The 20818-nt window shown below is 32.6% G+C and overlaps 2 protein-coding genes across 5 annotated transcripts in view; both read left to right on the plus strand.

Annotated features, from left to right (window-relative positions):
- Window positions 1-292: 292 nt before the first annotated feature.
- Window positions 293-3590, plus strand: LOC109537490 (protein Wnt-4). The gene is made up of 5 exons (XM_019904266.2): window positions 293-460; window positions 659-907; window positions 1974-2173; window positions 2231-2395; window positions 3103-3590. The coding sequence occupies exons 1-5, from the start codon at window positions 354-356 to the stop codon at window positions 3486-3488; spliced, it is 1107 nt and encodes a 368-aa protein (XP_019759825.2). The 5' UTR covers window positions 293-353; the 3' UTR covers window positions 3489-3590.
- A 6225-nt stretch (window positions 3591-9815) lies between these two features.
- Window positions 9816-20818, plus strand: part of LOC109539051 (calcyphosin-like protein) — a 12821-nt gene continuing 1818 nt past the window's right edge. The window contains exons 1-3 of one of the 4 annotated variants that reach the window (XM_048662363.1): window positions 9816-9929; window positions 12285-12385; window positions 19659-19816. In XM_048662363.1, the coding sequence (XP_048518320.1) occupies window positions 9909-9929; window positions 12285-12385; window positions 19659-19816 (280 nt within the window). In that variant the 5' untranslated portion in view covers window positions 9816-9908. Of the gene's footprint in view, window positions 9930-12284; window positions 12386-16064; window positions 16439-19326; window positions 19538-19658; window positions 19817-20818 lie in introns of those variants that run through there. The other 3 variants (XM_048662365.1, XM_048662364.1, XM_048662366.1) reach the window with 3 other exon arrangements.

Genomic DNA, 20818 nt, shown 5'->3' on the forward strand with positions numbered 1-20818 from the left:
TGACAATTTCGACAGTATTTGACACTGAATGAGAAAACATATTTTTTTATGTTTCCGATGTTTATATTTTTACTTTTTATTATCTATTTAAGTTTTGGATTATTAAGAAGTAAAAGACCAAGTTTTAGTTTCTGCGAATAATAAGTCTACTTAGCAAACATGATTTTCTAAATCTTGTCTCAGCTTTTTATAAAAGTTTTGTGAAAACTGACGCAGCAACATAATGAAGCCTACGCCGTTTAACCGATGTTATAAAATCAGGATTAGGTTCCAGATTCCGAATGAATTATTTCATAAAATATTTAAATTGAATATAGGAAGTTGACTCTTATTGATTATCTTTTATAAGGAAAATGCAACATTTGATCAAGTTAGGTTTGCATAAACACGCCTGGCTAATAGAAATTTTAATTTTAAGACGATCAAACTTAAAGTTTGATCTTGAGACACTACTGTTTTTGTAAGTACATATGTGAAAATAGAAAGAATGCGTCGGTCGTAGTTCATAACATAAAGAAGTTTTGATATGCGCTTTGATACCACGAATATTGCGCATATTCTTCATTCTATCCCATAGCATTTCATATTTTATATTATATTAATATATAATGGCTTTTTAATCTTTTCGTCTAACATAATATTATTAATTGTATTTCAGTACCACGATGCAGCATAAGAATAAAATGACCTCAAGAAAAAAATCACTAATAGCACTACTCTTCACCACAAATGCCAGCTTTTTCTACCCAGAAGTAGGAAGCGCAAGAAATGTGACAGTACAGGAAATGTGCAGATGGCTAAAAGACTTAAAGCATCAGAGGAAAATGTGTGAACGTAGGAAAGGATTACCTCAGCTTCTCCAGCAAATTAGATCATTGACAGTAAAATCATGTCAGCTGCAATTTCAGTATGTACTCAATTAATATCACAAAGAAACTCAGTTCCAAAAAAAGGAGCATCATATTTTTTGCTAAACCTCAAAGTCTTCTTTTATACTAAATAACCTATTTTAATATCTACTGTTGTAATTTGTAGCTTAATTCTTTGGCATTACAATGACGTGTAAAAAATGTGGAACCTTCACTCCCGATGATAAATAATTTAAAAAACGTCGGGCAACGCACTTTTCCATTGTTTCAAGTACGTTATGAGCTACCGTTTTGCTTCAAACCAAAATAGATCTGATTGAAACGGTGTTATTTTGTGCCCATTTTCGTTTTTGAATATTCTTTTTATTTTCAAAATTTATAAAACCGCAGCATGTTTAGTAATTGCCCTGCGTGTTTAACATTTTTTTATTAAGCTAAAAATTTAAATTACAACGCAACAAATACAAGGACAACAAATTAAATTGTACAAGCGTGTGGGTTGTGATTACTATAAAAGTTATCTTGCTTTAACAACCTCTAATATGCGTGGTATACTCGAAATTAGGATTCTGGTCTCTCAAAAAGAGGTTTTTAGAATTCAAATTTAAGTATTAACTAAAAGCACAAAGTCAATAAAATGTTGAAATGTTATGAAGTTGAGTTGCTTGAAAACGACTCTGACTGAACGGTTTTGCTTCAAAGCCTACAGTTCAATCCTGCGACCGCCTTGTTAAAGAAAGCGGAAATTCGCAGCTAATCATTTTCCAGTAATAAATGACATTCTGTTAATTTTTTAGATTTTCAAAAAACTGATAAAAAACATGGCCCGGATTTTCCCCATAACTTGTCATGAAAAATAACAATTTAACATTTATTTCGCTGGAATAAAAAACAAAGAATTAAGTGGTAAACCATAAAAATGATCGGTTAATAGGTTCAATAAAAGTTAAAAAGATAAAGTTTAAGGGAACATTATCAAAAAGTCCGGTTTTCAACTTATTTTGGAACTCGGTGTATCATCATCGAGTCATATCGGCACTCATTTATTTGAGATATCCTAAAATGAACTGAATAGTAGCTTTACGTGAAAGAAAACACTTTTAGGTATGAACAGTGGAACTGTTCCACAATGCATATGAAGAAATTTTTTAAGAAGATTTACAGAGAAACTGCTTTTATGTATAGTCTAGCAACATCGGCGTTTATGTATGTGATAGCCCAAGCATGTGTGGAAGGAAAACTATCAAATTGCCAATGTGCTGGGCATCCAAAAAGTGACAATCCATTAAAGTGGGATTGGGGAGGTATTAGTTTTTCACCATCACTTTTCAAGTTAACGCTTAAATAATTTTCTGCTTCAGGTTGTTCAGTCAATACCAAATATGCTTCAACTTTCGTCGAAAAATTTCTCCAACTGAAGAGAAAAGGCGATAACCCAAACAATATTATGAAGTATAATAGTGAAGTTGGATTGCGAATTACTCGGCATAATACGAAGAAAGTTTGTAAATGTCATGGTTTATCGGGTAAGTATTTATTTTTAATTCAATATACAGGGTCCCATTTGATATACATATACGTCCAATGTGTCATCAACCGTGATTCACCCTGTATACATATTTTTTATAATTCTAAGGACAAGTCATTCAACTGAAGTAAATACTAGGCCAGTATACAGGGTAATTCTCAAAACTGATTCATTCCTTTTAAGGGGTTATAGGGTTTACTTGGAGAGTAAATAATGAATTTTTTTCCCCAAAATTTAGAGAAGATATTAACAGTTAAAATCTAAAATTAAATAGTGACATTGTGATCATTGTCCCACACCTACTACTTTCAACTTAATTTTCCAATTGGGACGCAAAAAGGTGAAGCGAAGTTTATTAGTTTTCATTAAATAACAAGTAGGTAGTAACAAAGCCAACAAAAACAAACAAAAGTTTTGGTGAAACTCCCCGAACACCAATTTGGCTTCGTAGACAAGAATTTCAAAAATCATTTTTCTAGAGTGGTCATGCAAATTTTTGACAAAAGAGCGCATTTATTCCATAAATAATAGACTTCTTCTTAATGTCATCATGTGCCGAGTAGTTTAATTAAAAAAAACAGACAACTAAAGACTAAAATCTGTGTTTTCTATTTAATTCAAATTTTACGTTAATTAAGAACATATTCTCCTTAAAACCATTTTCGAAAATCGACTGAAACAAGTTTCAACACTGAATTTTTTTAGGTTCTTGTACTCAAAGGATATGTTATAAAAGCTTACGTCCGTTTGACGAAGTTGCAAAAAATCTGACAGCACTTTATCACAAAGCTATTCAAGTAGAACCTGACAATAATATCCACGATATTAGTCGGCACAAGAAGAAGAAGCAACTATTATTTTTAGATTCTTCTCCGAATTTTTGCGAATCGTATAGAAACAGTGCATTTTCGACAACAGGAAGACGATGTAGAGATATCGACAATTGTGCTACGTTGTGTTGTAGTAATGACTACATCACAGTCACTAAATTGGTGTCCCAAAAATGCAACTGTGAGTGGAAAAACATATCTAGTTTTCAACTAAAATGTGATGGATGCCAGCGAGAAGAAACTGAGTATTACTGTAAATAAAATGATATAATTCGTCTTAATATATTTAATATGTATATAGAGTTATGAAGGAACAGGCTTTTGCAAAATGTGAAAAATTAAACACTATAGTCAAATAATTGATACAATTTTTTGATTTGAGTGAAATTCTATTGCAGATAATATAAATACCTATTTACAGCTTGGTTCATTTAAAAACCGAACACTCTTATAAAATCATTATTTTTTTGGACGAAATTGTTAAAACGCATTATGTATCACAAAGGTTTGGACCGTTTCGCAGGTCGCGTTAACCAGTTTCAAAATTATAATTTTTAAGAAAATCCTACTAGATTTCCTATTTTTTGTTCTGGGAAAAGCTTAATGAACTATATAACCAGTCGGTGCTCTCCACGCGCTTTATTATTCTTCATTTCAGAATTCCTCTGTAATCTGTGCTGAGTAGCTTTTCCCTATTATTTGTTTGTGTATCGGTTTTATCTTCGTAGGCAAATATTTCTTTTTCGCCATTGGAGATGTTGTTAATGAGTATCTTCATGCTTATATTTTGTTCTATAGTTTATTTATTACTATCCTACTTGCATTCTTTTAAATCCTTTCTTACTTCCTTGGATACATCTTTATTCAAGCTTCTCAGTTGCTCTCGGGTATCTTTTTTCGGCAGTTCTCGGCTTAATCTCATGAGGTCCTTGGTACTTTGTTGAAGCTTGTTATCATTTCTGCCTATTTTCTTACAATACTTACAATAATACTCTGCACTTTTGACTGAATTTAGCATCCTGTTGTTTACAGTTTCCATATAATTTACGTCAATTAGGGTTTTATCCAATAAATGTGTTCCATCTCTTAGAATTTTTCTTTGTTATCATTTTATGTCTTTTCTTGGCAAGTCCGAATTTAATTTTGGCTCTGACCAGTCTGTGATCGCTGCCAGTATGAAATCTTTGGAGCGTTGTAATGTTGTACAAGTTGTTTTTTATCTGTTATTATGTAGTCGATTTCATTTTTTTACAATTTACAAATTTCAAGTACATTTTGAGAATTCAATTTTACTTGTAGACATAATTTTTACATCAATCCACAAATTATAAAAAAAAACCAAATTACTATTTTTGATAGATCGGAAGGAGTAATTCTTTCTGGGCTAGTTCTTCTGGATCTTTTTCTACTTGATCCAGAATATGTTCCTCGTTTTTCAAGCTTTTTTTGTTGTAGATGTTCAGATTTTATGTTGGCACCGAAAACCTTATCGATCTCCACATTTTGTTGAAAACTGGGGTAAATACGGTTTCAAAAATATGCATTTGGTGTGGGAATTATTAGCATGTTCTTCGGCAGCAGCTCTAGCTGGAATTTTGTAACGCTCTGAGAAAGCATGAAATCATGGCGTATTTTACTAAGTTCATAACAGTTTTATCGCAAATATGAAAATGAATATCGGATGAACTGATTTTTTTATATTTATTTGTCATGCACGTGTAATATAAAAGACGGTTTTGAAGTCTGGCACCTATTCTACTATTCATTCGAAATTGATAGAAGACGGATTATCTGTCTAACTTTTGTTAGGGTTACCGGTCGAACTATTATCCCAATTAACTTAGTTTACTAATGGATTATTTTTATATTTTTTTAAATTTCTATTTAACTTAAGTGATCTGTAAATCATATTCTTCAGTATTCAATTAAGCATATAATGGATTTTTTATTTAATGTTGTCTGTTATTTTATTATTAACGACTGACCATGAGCTTCACTAAATACATGTAGCTTAACGGATATGTTACATTAAATAATACCCAATCTAATACAATGTTTAATTTTCATAATAGCCTGTAACGATATTCTTAGGTAGAAAACGAAATGTAAGGTATAAGTCATAACTGTGATGAAAGTGTTGTACCTAATAAAATCATAATCAACACCCGCTTTACTAAAATATTTGTACTGTAAGTTTGAGCAACATACTTTAGAAAATAAAAACTATTTTATTTTAGTAATGCAGTTTGAATTTGGAATTACGCATAGCAATTTTTAGAACAGTATGTACCAGGTCACAGAGTATTTCACACATATCATAAAACCTTAAATATAGGAGTATTTGGAAATTAGGAAGTGATAAGGGAAAATTTGTGAATAAATTCGAATATTTTTTAAATAGAAAAAATACCTTTTACTTTCCCAGCAAGCATCGACCGAGACAATCAGGAGCAAAAATTTAATCTGGGGTGATTATGACGTGAATGTGCTGGCCGATCACAACACTTCAATCTTTTCGATACCGAAACTCTTTGCAAATCCAGAAATTCTAACAGTTTTTTTAAGTGTATGTTTTTGACATGGCATTTGCAAATACCTCTCTGCTTTCCGCCAATCATAAAACTTTCCGTGCTCTTAAAAAAACGCCTTACAAAAGACCATGACCTTAGAAAAGCAAAAAGCAAAATCAATATTTCCTATTGGCCGGCAGAATGCCCCGATTAATCACCCATTGATTGTAGTTGGGCTCGATTTAACCAATCGCCCACAAACTGTTGCATGACAAGAAGGGTGCCAGGGATTTGAATTCGAGAAAACCCCCATTTTCAGGGAGTCTCTAAAGCAACAGCAGCTACTTTTCTGAGCAATATCATCCCAAATTCCCATAAAAAAGTATTTTCTTGTTAATCTGTTATCGTAAAAACAGTCTCTAAAGCAAGGTGTCCCCAAATTTTGTAAAAATGTTGACCTTAATACAACATTATCAAAAGTTAACTACTTTTCAATACCAATTTATTGATTTGTTAATTTGAAAGTACTTTAATATGATACATAATTACGCAAATACCTGAAATATCCATTTACGAATATTAAAAATTGAAATATTCAATAGGGGTTCACATAATTGTTTATGCGAACAGTAAGCAACATATCAAATATTTCTAGTTTGTAGTACAGTACATACATAGACGGGTTTAGATTCATTTAAAAATGCAGTTAAATTGCCAGAATAGCTTGTTATATATCATACGAGTAATGCTGACCATCGAAGGGTTCGTATATATGCTCTGGCATCCCATGATGCAAAAAAGAAAAATGAACAGATGTATATGGCTATTTTGCATACTAATTGCGTCACTCTACTACATAATCCAGAAAATTATTGGATTTATATCGATGGAGACATCATCAATTTTTAATCCAGATGCTCTGACTGTAGTAACGCTGATTACTAGTTCAAGCATAATTCTTATAAACGCATGTGTGACCATTAAACTTTTTGACAATTCACTTTCATCGAAATTACTGATTACTCATTTTATTGGTGTACTTTGGAATAATAAGTGCCTACCTATATCACAGGCCTTAATACTGATTTGTTTCCTTTGTGCTACAATAGTTATAGGTGTAATAGATATCTTCATAGAAGGAACTATATATTATTGCTGGATAAGGTCTCTTGCAATGTTGTTTTGGTTGTTCATGCTTATATGGGAAACACGATTATGCCTTCGACAATTAAACAAGGATTTACAGAGAGCCAGCGAACTATCCTCACTTAAACAAATCAGAAGTGACCACAGTTATGTTTGCAGTGTAGTCGGTGCCCTTAATAAGAACTACGGAATTGTTATTATGATATCAGTTTTCTCGACAATTAGTGGAGGCTGTCAAACAATTTTAATGATCCCGATGGATGTGCCATTTGCAGAGAAGATATTGTTATATGTTCATTACTTCTCTTTTACAGTAAGTATCCAATCGATTTTTGCGTAGTAAAATGTCCAATCGATTTTTGCGGTTCCTTTAGTGATAGGAGAAATAGTTAAGTGATAGGGAAAAAAAAGAAAAAGAAAGTTTAGTCAGTAAATAATCCAGTGCAAATATGAACGCATAGCATTTGCCATGTTTTGCATATCATAAATTGTTTAATTGGACTAAATGAAAGAACATGAAAACATTCTTCTTCCTAGATGTTGAACAGAATTCATAACGGATCCCTGTGAAGGTGTTTGAGTTAAGGAGCATATCTATACCGGGGATCGTTTTTGAAGCGCAACCATGGGGATCTCGGTAACCATATAAGATACGAGATTGGTTAAGTTGGGGCAAAGTTGCGCAATTTAGATTTTACCGAAATGCTCTTCTTTGCTTTTATTTTTTCTTCTGCTTAATTGGCTTGTAAATTTAATAATAAATGGATAATACTTCATCATTACATCTTTTTCTCTTGTACAACGTAGCGATGTTGTGTTTTTCTTCGTTTGAAAAAGGCATTTTGACAAGATTTTTACAATAATATTGGTGACGCTAAACGAAATTGAGTCAAACTGTCTCAAATGTGTGGATTATTTTCACCAAACAGCAACACTAAACCGTAACATGTGATGCAGCATAGTAATGAGAAAAAAGCTAAATTCAAACATGTAAAAATTTAAGATAGCGTCCATAAAAAAATCAAATTTGATGATAGTCGTAGAGAATCTATAAGTCGGATTTTCACTACAACATCGCCACGTTGTAGAAGAGAAAAAGTTGCAATGATGAAGTATTCTTCATTTTAAACTTTCGTTCCAAATAAGCTAAGGAAAAATTAAAAGCCATCTTTCGAATTTCGGATCTATCCGGATATCTCCGGAAGTAGCAGATATTTTCGAAATTTTCAACAAGGAGTGAGATTGCGCAACTTTGCCGCAATTTAAACATTCGCGTCTCTTACACGGTTACCGAGATTCGCATGGTTGAGATCCAAAAACAAACACCCTGTATATATTACATAGAAAAGTCACTTATAGGGGACGGCGACTTAACTTCTTAGGACAGAAGAAAATACTTTCTTAATAATGATCACAATGGACCTAACCAGTTTGCAAAAATATCTAAGTTTTCACTAGATTTAAACTCTTCATGTCGACTTTATTAATCAAATTCGACGCTTTTTGCCTATTGCTGGTGTATCCACAAGGGTAAAAAACTAAAAGTAACCTGGTAGTAACCTCATTTTACTTGCTCATTGTGTTGCTACAAGAAATAAATATATTTTTTTAATTTGCTAGTTTCAAGTCGTTACAATGATAATAAACGATATTCTTTCCAACACAGTTTAGATTTTATTTCAGTTGTATTCAATTAAAATCACAATTTTTTGGCGATTTTTATCTCTACATAGTTCTCTGTTTCAGCTCTACATAGTTTTGATAACGATAGCTGGTGAATCCTTGAAGAAACAAGGAGAACATACTCTAACGATATGCTACGATCGGTTGCAAGAATTTGGACTTTCGAAGGACAACAGTTTTAGGAAGCAACTTTTAAATATGACTCAGCAAGCATTTGAACAAAAACTCCAAATTAGTGCTTCAGGCTTTTTCTTTGTAGATCACTCACTGATTATGTTTATTTGTATTAACACTTGCACGTATATGATTTTTGTGTTTCAATTTATGACTGAAACAAGTAGTGCGAAATCAATGGTTCGACCGACAAATTCCGAAATTCTAATTAATTCAACTGTTCATTAAATAATCTCAATAATTATAAATGTGTAATAACTCCTTACGTGCAGCTAATAGAGCTCTAGTCACGAGCTTTTCGTTCCTGCTCCATATAAATTATTCAAATATGTTTACTACTTATCGTACATATACATGTCACATGAACATTATTATACGTACACGCTACTAGTAAACACAAAGTAATAGGAAAATAGTCGCTTGCTAACGCGAAACTAGAGTTAGCTCTGGATCAACTAAATACATTTTTTGACCAGCATGTTCTCCTGTGTTTAATTAAAATTATTTGGCAGCAATTCTTAAATGAGAATAATAATCACTAAATAAAAACAGCGGGTTTAGGAAAGTTGCTCAGAAGATTTTTTTATTGAGACGAGCAGAGCTCATGAACGTTAAAATAATATTCATTAGATGTTGAAGCAAGGGTAGGTTACCGGAAACACAGAAGTGCATCTTTGGCGTCTAATAAGTAAATTATATTTCATGTATGACGGTTACAGTAGTGTTGTGTAAATATTGTCAATACTGTACTTTAATTAGGATATTTTAGAAATTCTTCCGAGAATAAGTTTATATAACATTAATGGCTCTTCTGGGCTAGTAACAGCAACAGGAAAGATAGAACTCATACGGAAGGAAGAAAGCCACAACCGCACAAACAACAACACTAAAAGAAAATCTGAAATTTATCGTCAAATTATTTCTCACTGATCCGTGAATTTAACCTTTACTGTTTCGCAGTCAAGTACAGTCATCTATTAATTAGTGTATATCCGATAATCAATTGTTTTAAAGTGTGTTGTAACGGTAAATTTTAGATACAAGTGCAGCGTAGATAGTCTCACTTAAAATTGTAAGAAGATTTAGTTTATTGAAGTTTTTCACCTGAATATATTTATAGTTTATGTCTTAATGTAGGTGAGTGACTGTTTTGGTGTTAGAGTCAGACATGAGGAGAGAAGTCAGACAAGTGAGAAGTACATACTTATTTATCTCTATCTAGTGTTATTTCGCATTGACTGGTGTTATTTATTAGGTACTTTTTAGTTACTAGTTCCCATCATTTCTTTGGTGTTTGTGATTTTGATTTTATAATTTTTCCACATTTCAATTCTATGTAACCATAAACAAGTTGCGTTTTCGTTCATGTGCGTTAACATATACGTTTCATTGAATTAGGCTTGATTATAAGTTGACTTATTACTCACACTTTAACCAATTTGATTTCCCTATATTCAGTCTGTGTCCGTCGACTACTTTTGCGAAAGTATTAAATTTTAGGAAAGTTATTGCGTCCATAATACCTAAATTATTATTAATATTAAAAGTAGATGTTTGCAACTTTGCTCAATCAATTGAGTACGTCTGCAAATTGAACTAAAGCAGGAATAGAAAGCTCATACAGGTAGTTTCGCACAAATAGTAGATGATGCCAAGCAATTTATAAAAAATTGTAAGAACCAAAACTCTTTAAGAAACTTTTATTTTGGGGCTCATGTTGGGTCAGAAGTTTCCGCAATGGATAGCAGCTTCTAGTTGAAGCTTTGAAACACGCAAAACAAAACACCATGGAAAAAATCCAGTTGCAACATAATAGTAATAATTTTTCATCTACAACAAACTGTTGTGACAATTTGGGTTAAATGCCATTTACAAATGTGAGCCGACCAAAATGCAACTAAACATCCAATGACTAAAAAATATATTAGATTCCTTATTACCTAGAAACCGGAATGTGTGCAAAGTGCTTACAGATGCAAGTTCTAAATATTTAAACAACTTCGGAAAATATTACACATTTCTAATATATGTATACCGATACATAACTGAAAAAACTGTATTTTTGTGCATACTTGCAGATTTTTTATTTTAGCCAAATAAAATAGAAGTCCACCGATGGGCGTAAACTACGTACTGAAATTCTGGGTGCGGCTGTCGTTGATTGCATGACATGACATAATTAATATGTTAATATCTGGAATATTTTGCTCACAGGGTCATAAAGTTCCCGAGAAATGTAATAAAATGAAAAAACGAATTTCAAATGTTCAAACGGGGACAAATTCATCGTTTGTCCTGTATACTCATATAAAATATTCTGCATAGAACATTTAAAATCTATAGAGAAATTCAGTCATATCAATTTTATTGGAGACTAGACATTATGCCAAAGAAAAAAATGAATGTTTAAAATCTTTACAGTCAGTCAAATTCATTTTTGTAGCTAAATCGTACAATGCAGTGACATTACATCGGTAGGCGCAAACATTTTTTTTTGTGTTGTGTGGGAATTAAAAAAAAATTCTCGTAAAGTACGACTACCTAAACTGTAAAATTTCCACAAAAACTAAATAATAAATATGGCAAAATTATATTTAATTTGCACCTTTATATGACGGTTTACTCTTAACGTTACGTAAAAAGCTAATAATCAACATACATCTATGCGTAAATCAACAAACGTAGCAGATGAAACCGAAACACTAATATATCTATATAGGGATCATTGACTTACGAAACTATAAAAGCGTAATTTTAATTAGTTGAGAAGAATTTAATGACTCAAGATATATCTTTAAACTGAGTATCCAAAGCAATGATGGAAATACCTTCAATTCAATGCGTTCTCTCATCGTATGAGTAGAAGTGCACGATTTCTTAAAACCTCACTTAGCAACATCAGTTTTCACTGTTTGCAAAAACGTTTTAAAAATTAAATAATTGATCGGACATTCTTCAATTATTTCTTGACATGAGGTTTGGTAAAACGTTTAAACTCAAGAAAAATCTGAAGTACTTCTATCTATCAGACTCAATACAGACCTAAATGTTCTTTACGAGCAATGCCTCCAGTATGAATTCAGCAATCAACTGTTCAGTTGCGGCCACTTTCTTGAACAACTTTCACATTCGCAGACTAATCAAAGTCCTTCTCCAAAATCTCTAAACAAGACAAGTGTAATTAGAAAAACGCACTTTTTAGAAAATAAATTTTGAATAAAATAAAAAATGACAAAATAAAATGAATGAATTTTCCTGCCTGGTTCATTATTTTAACTAAATATTCAGATTTGAAACATCAACATTTTTGTCGGGAAACTAATGTAGAACCCTTCCGGAACTGCTGACAATAATATTATAAGCAAATTAGCGCTTATTTCATAAAGTAACAAAGGCAGAAAATCAATTACTTCGTTTTCCATAAATAAATAATTCTTCAAACGCGTTAATATAATAACAAAAGAACGGCGTTTAGTGTGATTTTAGTAATAAGCTGTTCAGTTGCGGTTACTTTCTCTTATTTCAACCACGTTTACTTTGTCAGAAGTATCAATTTGCTTGCAATAAGCAACACACCGTGAGCTCCGTGCGTCACTTGAATCGGCGAAAGAAGGATTTTACCGATTTAGCATCGCCCCAAAGAAGGTAAGAGATGCATGTTAGTCATTGTTATATAATTTAAGTTATCTAAAACACAGTTTAACAAATAACCACAAATACATGCCAACGTAGTGTAATAAGTGATAATTTTGCCATGTATATGAACAAATACTTGCTGATACATGCCTAAAACAATAAAACTAGCAGATGACAATAACAGGCAGAGGAAAAGAAGGCCCCATTTTGATGATCAAACTGTAAATTTCTCAGTTGAGAAGAATTCACTGTTTTAAAGTTTGTTCTGGGAGTGGTACATTTGCTTTTATAAATATACAAGGTGGCCCAGTTTCCAGAGCGAAAACTTCAAGGAACGATAAAGAATCGATGAAGAGTATGAGTTTGGGTTTATAACTTTATTAACTATAGCCAAGAAAAGTTTCGCTAAGGAAATATACAGGGTGAGTTTTTTTCGACGACTGGTACTGAGATCTTAGAAACTAGAGCAGATATAACGAAGGTTAAATGGACGCTACTCGAAACAAATTTTATTTTTATAAAATTTGACATCTGTGAGGAGACATTGTGTGTGACAGCTGTGAGGAGAAAAAAACTGATTTATGGCAGTGTTTTAAATGACTTCTAGTTCCTCCTCTTCGTTAATATTAATCTGACAGGAAAACATTAAATAGAAAAGTTGTAGAAAATTGCATTGGAAAGAAAATGGCATGAGACATTTTTACAAATTAACTGTCATTTTTGACACATGACACAACTTGAATTTTTTAAAACCATATTTGATTATGTATAACTTTATTGAAAAGTGCACTTTATTACGATTTCAGTGATGTTATATCGTTATGTTTTTTCGAACATGAAGTGCCTGTGAATGATTTTTACTTTTTCAATTTAGTTGATCGAAGTTAGCCGTGGAAAAAAATATAAGGCAGACAGGAGTGTTTCCATAGTAACAAATACGTAGTAACCACATCTTTAAATTTTTTGACATTCAGGGGATGATAGGGCTGCGTCCGAATTTATTATGGACAGATCAAACTCGATTTACAAATTGTGGTATGTTTAATCACACAACCCCCCCTTTGAACAAAGGAGGCCACAAATTAAATTTGAATTTAACGTTTGGGTTAGTGGAACAGCTTAAATGGAAGTCGGTATATTCAATTCCTTCGGAATGATCTAGATATTATGTGGTTTCAACATGATGGAGCCCCTCAGCATAATTTTGTCCAAGTGCGGAATCATTCGGAAGAAGAATTTTCGGACGCTTCGCTTAGAAGAAACGGTCCTATTTTCGATCACCGGATTTTTAGTTTTAGATTTGTTTTTTTTTTTGGTGGGCAAACGTAAAGAACACAGTTTATACAAATAAGAATGGCAATTTAAAAGAACTTATAGAAGATGTTGTTAGGACATTTGAAAATATTGATGGTCGGTCAGTTAGAAAAGCAACTTATTCAGTTTTAAAGCGCTGCAATGTTTGTTTAAATAGATTGTTAGATTTTTTGGTCTAACAAGATCAGTTAGAGTTGCACTAGGCGTGCGTTCGACAGCTTCGTCATCATCAGGGCACAAGTAATGCATACGCGACCATCAAAAACTCACAGACCATAAAAGGGACGGGAATAAACAGATTAAAATATTGGTCACGTAAATTAAAACTATCTCTGAAGTGAACTATTTGATTTATGTGACCTCTGAAATTTTAATTTATGTGCTCAATATTTTAATCTGTTTGATCCTGTCCTATTTTATGGTCCGTGAGTTCTTGATGCTCGCGTGGGTATGACGGCTCTGATGATGACGTAACTGTCGAAAGGGCTCGGCGACGATCTATTTCAACAAGAAATTAGTCACTTTTGCAAATTCATTTTATCGAGTTTTTCTATACACACCAGTTCCTGTAATTTTTCCGAAATGTTTTAATACTAATGTCCTTTGGTATTTGGGGTATTTTCGGCAATATTTTCGCTAAAGCTCCTTTTCTTCTATTCGGAACGGCTCTGGTGTAGTATTCATGTTATGCTATGTAGATTTGCAATCCGCCTGATTGACCACACGCTCACAAAAGTCTTCTGTTTCTCCACAATCAACATGCAAAGGAATCACTTCAGTTTCCTAAACGGAACCGTTTGACACGGACACCTTTATTGCAGAAATTTAGTGATTTGCAATGTGGGATTTCAAGAGCGATGCCATAAGAGGATTGAAAAGACGAAACCTCGGTAGAAAATAAGTGGAGTATTCCACAAAAGGGCTCTGTCATATGCATCTTTTAAGAAACAAGAATAAATACGAATGATTCTTAAACTATTTAATAATGTAACACTGGAGAGTATTAGTTAACACCCGCATGGCTCACGCAGCAACTCCAGGAAGTGGCCCGTGAAAACACGGCATGAATAACGTTTCGAAGTTGACCATTTGAAAAAAAACTATCTACCTACCTAAAAAATAGTAGGAGAAAAATTTTTATAATTTGAAGTAAATATTATAATTTTGTTTGAATACTTAAGTACTCCAATAGACTACCAATCAAAGTTGGGACCATTTCAAAATAATAATTAATAGCAAAGCTGAAATTCGATTTTCAACTGTTACACAATATCTTCAAAAATTATCGAAAATTATTTTTCCAATACTTTTTTCTTACTCTCCAAGTAAGCCTCCGTAAACCATTAAAAGGAATTTTTAAAAACAATCCAATAATAACGCTGTATATCGACCAGTACTACTTTGTAACTAGTTTTATCCCTGCCACCTATTTTTGACCGTCACCAAATATCTGTGTGAATGCGTAATTAACGTTGAGATTTTCGTTGCAAAAATAACAGCATAGTAATTATTGCTAACCGACATTTAGCAAAACTTTAAAAACAGTTACGTGCTATTTGTAATGTTTAGTTATACTCATACATGGTTTCCATTCAACTTCTTTAAAGAATTGAGTATAAGCATAAAATTTCATTTTCGAGAGCTAATAAATACACTGGAGTGATCAATTCCAGAAATTTGTCATAGAGAAGTACACTCTGATTTGTTTTCTTAGTTTTAACTGTAAAAAGGTTTGCAAATTTCCAGTTTTGGTAGTGATAGATGCCTAAGATTATCAAAAAAATAGATGATTAACCAATTATAACCAAAACTAACAAAAGCTCTAAACATTGTGTCCATAAGCAATCAAGTACAGTCAAAATATAGGTCGCGGAAAAAACGTATTAAAGTAAAGAATACCGATTTTGAATCACTCTCAATAGTACGAATTGCCCGTTTGATTAGCTCAGAAGTATCAGCAACGTAATAAAGAATGTTAGAAATTTACAAGACTGATCAAAATTTACCATTAAGCACACAAAATATGTTGTGCAGCAAATGCTACGCTTTTGTTAATATGATCCATTCACAACTATATATTTTTTATTTTTGACTTGGTTACTGATTATTGTACAACATTTTCAGATGATCTCGATTGACCAGCTGACAAATTATCGATAAAAACTCTTGTTTTACAAAATGTAATTAACAAATCCTCTATTTCAAGCAGACTTAATATTATTTGATAATAATGATATATTTATATTACAGGTATTGCGACCTTAATGTTAATCTGATCGAAATAAAAGCATTATTGATCGTTATTTCCAACTTTATACATTACTTTTTAATGTTACATGCCGGTATTTGTTTATACTCCATTTTCAGTCGCTGTCTTAGCAACCGAACTGAACAACATAAAACATTCAATATAGTTAGTCATCAATTTTTCACCATAAATTTGAAGTCATTCATCGAATTCACTCCAATTAGTATTTTATACAACGAAACGTTTTAACTCAAAAACATCAATATTCTTTGCACTGAGGAAGGTGTCAGCGGCCCGCGGAAGTTAATCAACCGCCACTTTTTTAATGAAGTTTGCGTTTAATTATTTGGTGCGGTATTAGACTAGGTTTTCCGGTCGATACGTTGGAAAACGATCCCATTACACGTAGATATAAAATCGTGCCATCGCTTGATACAGAGCATATCATTTTAAAAAGTTAAATCATTCCTGCGGTACAGTTTCTACAGAAATAAAACCAGGTACGTGATTTAATATAATCATGTGTAAATTAATACATTTAATTAACCAGTGTTTCTCAGTACGGTTTAATTGAAATAAAAAGGCTCACTAAGTAAACGAACATGATGAATACCTATTTATAATGGACACTAAGTAATAATGCTCTGATCAATTCAACAAGTGAAAATTATTCTCAACATGTTAATGTTTGAAACCATCAACACTTTTCAATCAATGCTGCAGAAATTTGTTCAGAATTTCACATATCCAAACCTTGTCCTTTAAAATAAAATGTCGAAGCAGCACAAATACTACAATTTAACAATCAATAACAAAATAAAAAAAAATAAATTCAAGTATACTGTGCTATAAAGTGTGCGCGATTGATATTTTAATTGTATAGTGTTTGCATTAAAAAACTATGTGGAAAAATGTAAACTTAAATACTACACAGTTGTAAGATATATATACCGGGCGCCAATTTGAAAACTTCTCACCCTTAATATCTTTCTTGCAATTTAAAATATGAAAAACCGGAAAGACTGGAAATTTTATTTGTAAGAGGGCACTCTAGAGAAATATTTTTAGCCTCATTGTTTCAACCCCCTAAGACGGGTAAATGTCACCCTTACAATCTTAAATCAAGTGCCACATCGTTTTAAAAGGCGTTCAATTTTATTTACATTAGTTATTACTTTGTTGCTTTTTGTCCAGAGGTTTTCGAATAATCGCGTTTCAAAATTACAGAACCAATTAAACTTGCTTGCATTGAGATTTTGGTTTTCAGATTAGTGTTCAAACAAAAATTATGTCATTGGATCTCCTTATAGTACAAAATGATTAGAAGATTCGGTTATACCGTTAAAATCGTTGAATAACAGGAAGAAAATCTAGTGAGTGAGTTGAGAGGATTTATTGATTAGTTTACTTCGAGAAAAATCACTTTTTATTTTCGGAAAATAAGTTTCTACAATAAAACCCATGAGATTTACTTACGCACTATCTTATAAGTTGTTCAAAATGTCGTCTATTTTCTTGTAAACAATAATATTTTCGATTCTATCTTCGAACCCTCCTTAACATTGATAAGATATTCCCGGATAGATCGATTGGCAGAAGGGGACCAATTGAATGGCCGCCAAGATCACCGGATTGAACACCCTTAGACTTCTCCTTTGGGAACATCTTAAGTCCTTTTGGGACATTGTTTATAAAACATAACCTGCTGATATTGATGATCTTAAAAGGCGAATTGCAGCACAATGCCGGTCAATTCCCGGTGAAGTTAGGCAAGAGTTTAAAAACAGGCCTTATTATTGTTTACAGAAAAATTAACAACATTTGAAAAACTTATAAAATTCTGCGTAAGTAGATGACATAGGTTTTATTGTAGATATTTCTCTTCCGCAAATAGAAAGTTAGTTTTGTCGACGTAAAATAATCAATAAATAAGAAATAAGATCAAAATCAAAAATAATAAATCAATGTTTAAACTAGATTTTCTGCCAGTTAATCAACGTTTTTAACAGTGTACTCTACTCTTCTAATCATCTGTGTTACAAGCAGACCCAATACAATTGTTTTCGTGTAAACACTAACCTGAAAGCCAATATCTGAATTCACGCTAGTATAACTGTTTCTACAACTTTGAAACACGATTATTCTAAAATCTATCAACAAAAAACAGTAAAGTAGTAACTATGTGCCACTTGACCCCCCCTTCCATTTAAGATTCTAAGGGTGACATCTACCCGTCTTAGGGTAGATGGGACATGGGACATGGACTAAAGCCCGTGCCCCATGCATCCGTTTGTACAATGATACGATGGTACGAAAGTGTTTCTATTGGTTGGAGATCTGTCAAATCGTCCGCCATCGTACGAACTGACAGATCTCCAACCAATAGAAACACTTTCGTATCATCGTACAATATAAAAGCAATATAAACGGATGCATGGGACACGGGCTTTAACACTGTTTATGACAGCAGTCTCATGTTGCCATTTGATAAGTCTTAGCCTGAAGAATTTTACCGCAGAGTAAATTAGATTCAACTTTGGCTAATGATGACACTCGGCCATAAAAGACCATTTTAACCAAATTTTACCACCCCCGACATCTTTAGAAAATTCTTCAAAATTTTGCAACTTCGCAAACCCAACTTTTTCCAAGTTAGTTGTGGAAACCAACAAAAAATTGCAACACAACCTGCGCAAAACTTCGTTCGAAAATTCTTTGACTATCGTCGTAATATGAGTTAGAACTTCTTCCCAATTCATATTAAGCAAACTGAGAATATTATTTGTAATGCGATTCTTCCAATTAAACACGGGTTTTGTAGCGTTTAATGATAGAACGCACCTCGTCGTTTCTTTGCTGAACCTGTAATACTTTAATAAGTATTTTTTAAATCTATCTGGTTCCTAGAAAGTGGAACGCTAATAAATTTAGCTCTAATCACTGTATGATTTTAGCAATGTAAGCTGTTCAGGCTCGTGTTGGGTGGATTTCGATTTGTGTCATGTTTTTTAAACTATCGAATTTTTCACTTTAAATTAGTAGTCACATCTTATACATGCAAAGTTCTAAATGCCGGAAAACCAGAATGCTACTACAGTTTCTGGCAATAAGCATATAAGTAAATCGGCGTTGACTTTCTCATAAATTAACAAATACTGAAATTAATTTAGTTCATTTGTTCAGCAGATGAACAGGGAAAATGGAACAAAACAACTACATATCAATCCTATTAATAAATGTTGTAAATCATATGATATGGTTACTTAAATTATTAGGTACGGCTTTGATAGTAATATTTGAGTCATTGTTGCATTGGCTGACTCAAAAATATTTCCACTGTTTACTATTCTATTATTAGTAGAATTTTTTACTGCTTCTCAAATTGATAATATTTCGTGCTAACCGAATGGAGCTATAACTATCGTATATTAGCAGTTATAACTCTCATGCTGCCAGTATTACTTGATTTAACGTGATGGGCTAATTTTCGTTTGAAAGTAAGAGTTTCTAAATTATTTCGTTTTCATACATCAAGGGGATTTGCCAATTGAGCCCTCTTTAAGTCTTCGAGAAGTACCAGCAACAACTTTATAAGTTATGTATGTAAAATATCTTGTATAATAATAAATAATAAAGACATTGTGTTGGCTGTTTGATAAAAAAAAAATTGTAATAACGTTATTCGGAAATTTTACAAGAAACTGCTTGAAATGTTCGTAGCATGCCACTCAGACCTCAAAGTGCCACGTCCAGACAAGAAAGTGAAATGGCTGCTAGAAGTTTGAGGGAGCTACAATCAACAGGTGGTTCTAGTGACCCTGTGCAAAGACTTCGTCTCTTATGTTTGTCTAGAGGAGCTTCTGGCATCTTAGGCTTGGGTAAGAATAACAAAACTCACTTAAGAAAGTTTATTAATAAACGAGTTTGTTAATTAATAAACCAATCAGTGCATTTTAATTGCTGTAAATATGTAATAAGTATTTTGAAGTTAGGTATTATACAGTGTGTCCAGTATAAAATTATGTACATGGGGATATTGGAAACGGTTAGAGTTACAGGGTGGACCAAATGGGGAAAAAGTTGCGTGCGCAATTAAGTGCCTACAAATAATCTGTCATCAACTTCTTTGAACTTGGAATAGCAACGGATATACAGGGAAAAAAGTGCGTTTTATAAAATCCTTTATATCTTGTTTATTATAAAAGATACAATAACGAAATTTTCAGAGCGGGGAGGGGGGTCAGAAATGAGCATGAATTTGAAAATAAAGTAAAAAATAATCTAGGCCCACCAATGAGCCCGAAGTCAACTTTTGTTTTTTCTTATGGGCGCCATATTGAATTTTTGCATTTTTAAATTCCCCTTTGAATATGCTCTTCAACCATGTACAACAATGCATAATAAAAATGTGGTATACTATAGGTCATACGAAACCGAAGAGGAGCTGAAACACGCTGTTATACAAGCTGTTAACAGAATTACCCCAGAAATGATCAGAAAATCCTGTGAAGCAGTAATGAGACGATCTATGTTGTACGTGCTAGAAAACGGTGGCTTATTTGAACACCTCCTTTAATCCTAAAATGTTACTTGTTCTTTTGCAGTGTTCGATGTATGATCAAAAATAATTTAAAGTAATAATTAATGGAAATATCGATGCCTACTACAATTAAATCTTAATTTTGTGAATTTTAATTATTTATCTTGACCGAACATAAACATGTTATACATGGTTGGAGAGAATATTTAAAGGGAAATTAAAAAATGCAGAAATTCAATACGGCGCCCATAAGAAAAACAAAAGTTGACTTTGTTCTCATTGAACATAGTGGGCCAAGATTATTTTTTACTGTATTTACAAATTCACGCTCATTTCTTAC

Source organism: Dendroctonus ponderosae, unplaced genomic scaffold, assembly GCF_020466585.1.
Source record: "Dendroctonus ponderosae isolate FM_Combo_2020 unplaced genomic scaffold, Dpon_F_20191213v2 Dpon_F_20191213_102, whole genome shotgun sequence".
Classification (NCBI taxonomy): Eukaryota; Metazoa; Arthropoda; class Insecta; order Coleoptera; family Curculionidae; genus Dendroctonus; species Dendroctonus ponderosae.